The 2968-nt window shown below is 31.7% G+C and overlaps 1 protein-coding gene across 1 annotated transcript; it reads right to left on the reverse strand.

Moving 5' to 3' along the window:
* Positions 1–862, reverse strand: LOC114385795 (protein RALF-like 19). Its single transcript, XM_028345860.1, has one exon. The coding sequence runs from the start codon at positions 679–681 to the stop codon at positions 307–309; it is 375 nt and encodes a 124-aa protein (XP_028201661.1). The 5' UTR covers positions 682–862; the 3' UTR covers positions 1–306.
* Between the last annotated feature and the right edge of the window lie 2106 nt (positions 863–2968).

The raw sequence follows: 2968 nt of genomic DNA on the forward strand, positions 1-2968 counted from the left end.
TAAATGTCAATATTGTGTATTTCCTCCACATTTATAATAAGAAGAATGTAAACAGAGATGTTATATAGAGAAATAGAAATAGACCAAGTTGTTTCCACCTTATAATAGTATTTGTCGCAATACTAATAATTAAACAAGACCCCGCATAACGTAAAATAAGACTTCAAAATATGCAAATTGTTGGAACGGAGGAAGTTGTTGCAACCAATTATATATGTTACTCAAGAATCCCAATGAGAAAGATGAAGAGTATTATTAGCCACATGCAACAGCATCTTCCTCTTTGTTGTGGCTTGTTTTGTTCATCTAACTTGTGTCTCTGGCACAATGTGTGATGGCAGTGCAACCACGATTGTAAGGGTTTGCCCTACCCCTTTGGTTGCAATTGTAGTAGGAACGTCCACGCCTACCGCATGGGACCTGGTTACTTCTAAGGGCTGCATAGCTGATATACCTAGCTCTGCCTCTGCCTTTGCCAGGATGACCATGCATCAGTGACCGACGTGTTGATTCAGAACTCATCAAAAACTCATTGTCATCTACAATGAGATCAGCATCACCATCAGAGATAATAGGGTCAAATTCTTCTAACGTAGTTGCAAATTCATCTATTGTGGCATATGTTTCAGCGACCATGGCCAGTGCCAGGAGAAGGAACGCAAGCCACGCTTTGGAACTCATATTTTAGATGGACAAGGTCTTGTTAGGTTGGAAACTTGGAATGTGGAGAGAAAGAGGAAAAGGGTCTCTCTTAAATTGCCGTTTTCCCTGCCCTTCCTGCCAGAGGGAGGGGAAAAGAAAAGGTGGATATAGGAGGAAAAGCTGGGAAGGTTGTTAATTAGTTTAATATGTTGGGGTAGAAAGTTAGAAATAGAGGGTGTGTGTTTTTGTGGCTGTAATTTGTGATGTAACTTGATTTTGCGGTGTGTCCATTTTTCTCTCTTATGGTTTTGGTAACTGTTAATGCTATACACAGAAAAGATTTTCCTTTCATTGTCAATATTTTTCTTATTAACATACATGTCTGCATGGCATGCATGCTCATTTGCTAAAAATTGAAAGGTATAATTTGTTAGCCTAACTGTCAATAAGTATTGGTTTGCCGATTTTAGTGGCTAAAATTGACTTTGGTCTCCAAAAGTTATGTGCTTCTTCCTATATTTGTTCCAAAGTCTGAGAATATCAGAGAACATTGTTTGATTAAGGTTGGACTGCACATGTGCTGGCCAGTTGCCCCTCACCAATTTTCCTTTCCTATTTTGGTTTGCACTTACAGAAGACCATAAACAGTAATCATTTGATCCAAAGGCCAATTGGACAACCAACATGGGTTCATGGGCCTTGTCCAAGACTCTATCCAAGTATTCATGGAAAATGATGTTTCTTCTTCTTTTTTCCACACCAAGGACAAAATAAATAAATAAACAAAGAATACTCACCACTCACCAGCTGATGTAGGTGATTTTTTTTCTTTTATTGATTAGTTACCGAAAAAATATTTGAAAAAAATCAATTCACAGGGTTAACACAGTTATTAAAGAGCTATACTTAATAATTTGATTATTTAGTTGGAACCTTAACCTATATATGCCCTCACGAAAAAGAAAAATAATTTTCCAACATGTACTTATTAAGATAATAATTTGATGTTATGTTTAGATAATATATTTAAATAATCATATTAACATAATATATTTAAATATATGTCATGTTCTATTAAATAATGTCAACAAGTTTAAAAAATTAAAAATCAATGAAAAATTATAATATATTAAAAAATAATCATATTTATAGAATTAAAGATATATTTAAACTCAACTTTGCAAAGGACATTTTGTGAAAATAAAAAATAATTACTTGAAAACTAATATAAAGTTAGTACTCTTGAGGCTTGAGAGTAATGCCAATTAGATTGAGTTTGTGTAAAGGCCCAATCTACAACACGACTTTTTTAATCTCTTTTAGTTAGCATTGATAAAATGGATCCTTCCTCTCCTGTTGCCTTATCATGCCATTGACCAGACAAAAACGGGATGAGGTAAATCAAGCAAACTCACTTTTAATGAAATGGATTGAATTGAAAACCCTTGTCCTAGTTTAACATTTGACTAGTAAAAAAAAAAAAGAGGAAGTAGGATGAAGGATTACTGAATCAACCCACTAAAAATAATTTAAAAATAAAAAATCCAAAATACATTCATATAAATATTATTTGTTATCTAAAATAATTAAAATAAAATTAAGACATAATAATAAAATATTATTAATTTAACAACTATATTAATTAATTTTTTTAAAAGAAAGAAAAACAAATTCATGATTAACCAAACCCTACTCACCATACCCTATTTTCTAGTTACATATGCATGTGTTGACAAGTTAAAAACCTCAACTTGTCACACAAGAACAAGTTAAACAAATTGGCCTGTAAGTCTAATTCACTTTAACGCCCCCACTTCCCCTACTTTTAGTTTTGCCATGCATGGTGTTTTCTTTCTTATTTCATTTCTTTTTAGAATAAACCACTAATTTATTTCACTAAGTATTATTATTTTTTAAATAGTTCTTAAAGTAATAGAATTGTATAAGCAATTCCTTAAGCATTAAATATATATACATTTAGTGTCTATAATTAATATATTAATTTTATTAAAATTTAGGGATTAGTTTGAAAGATTTTTCAATATTAAGAGATTATTTAGTATAATTTCTAATATTAAGAAAAAAATATTTTTTTTTTCATTTTAGAGATCATTTAGGAGAAAGAATAGTATTTCAAAGATAAAATTGATTATTTATTCCTCCTTTTTATACTATGTTGTATTTCTCAGTTTGTCAACAATTTGTCTTGCTGCATCTCAATCACCTCGCCGCTAGTTAACAAGGTAACCTAGGATTCCGCAATAGCGGTGGAAATCTTAACCAAATGTGTGAAGGACACGACACACGAGTGAAAAACAGAATTAAA

The sequence above is a fragment of the Glycine soja genome, chromosome 15 (assembly GCF_004193775.1).
Source record: "Glycine soja cultivar W05 chromosome 15, ASM419377v2, whole genome shotgun sequence".
NCBI lineage: Eukaryota > Viridiplantae > Streptophyta > Magnoliopsida > Fabales > Fabaceae > Glycine > Glycine soja.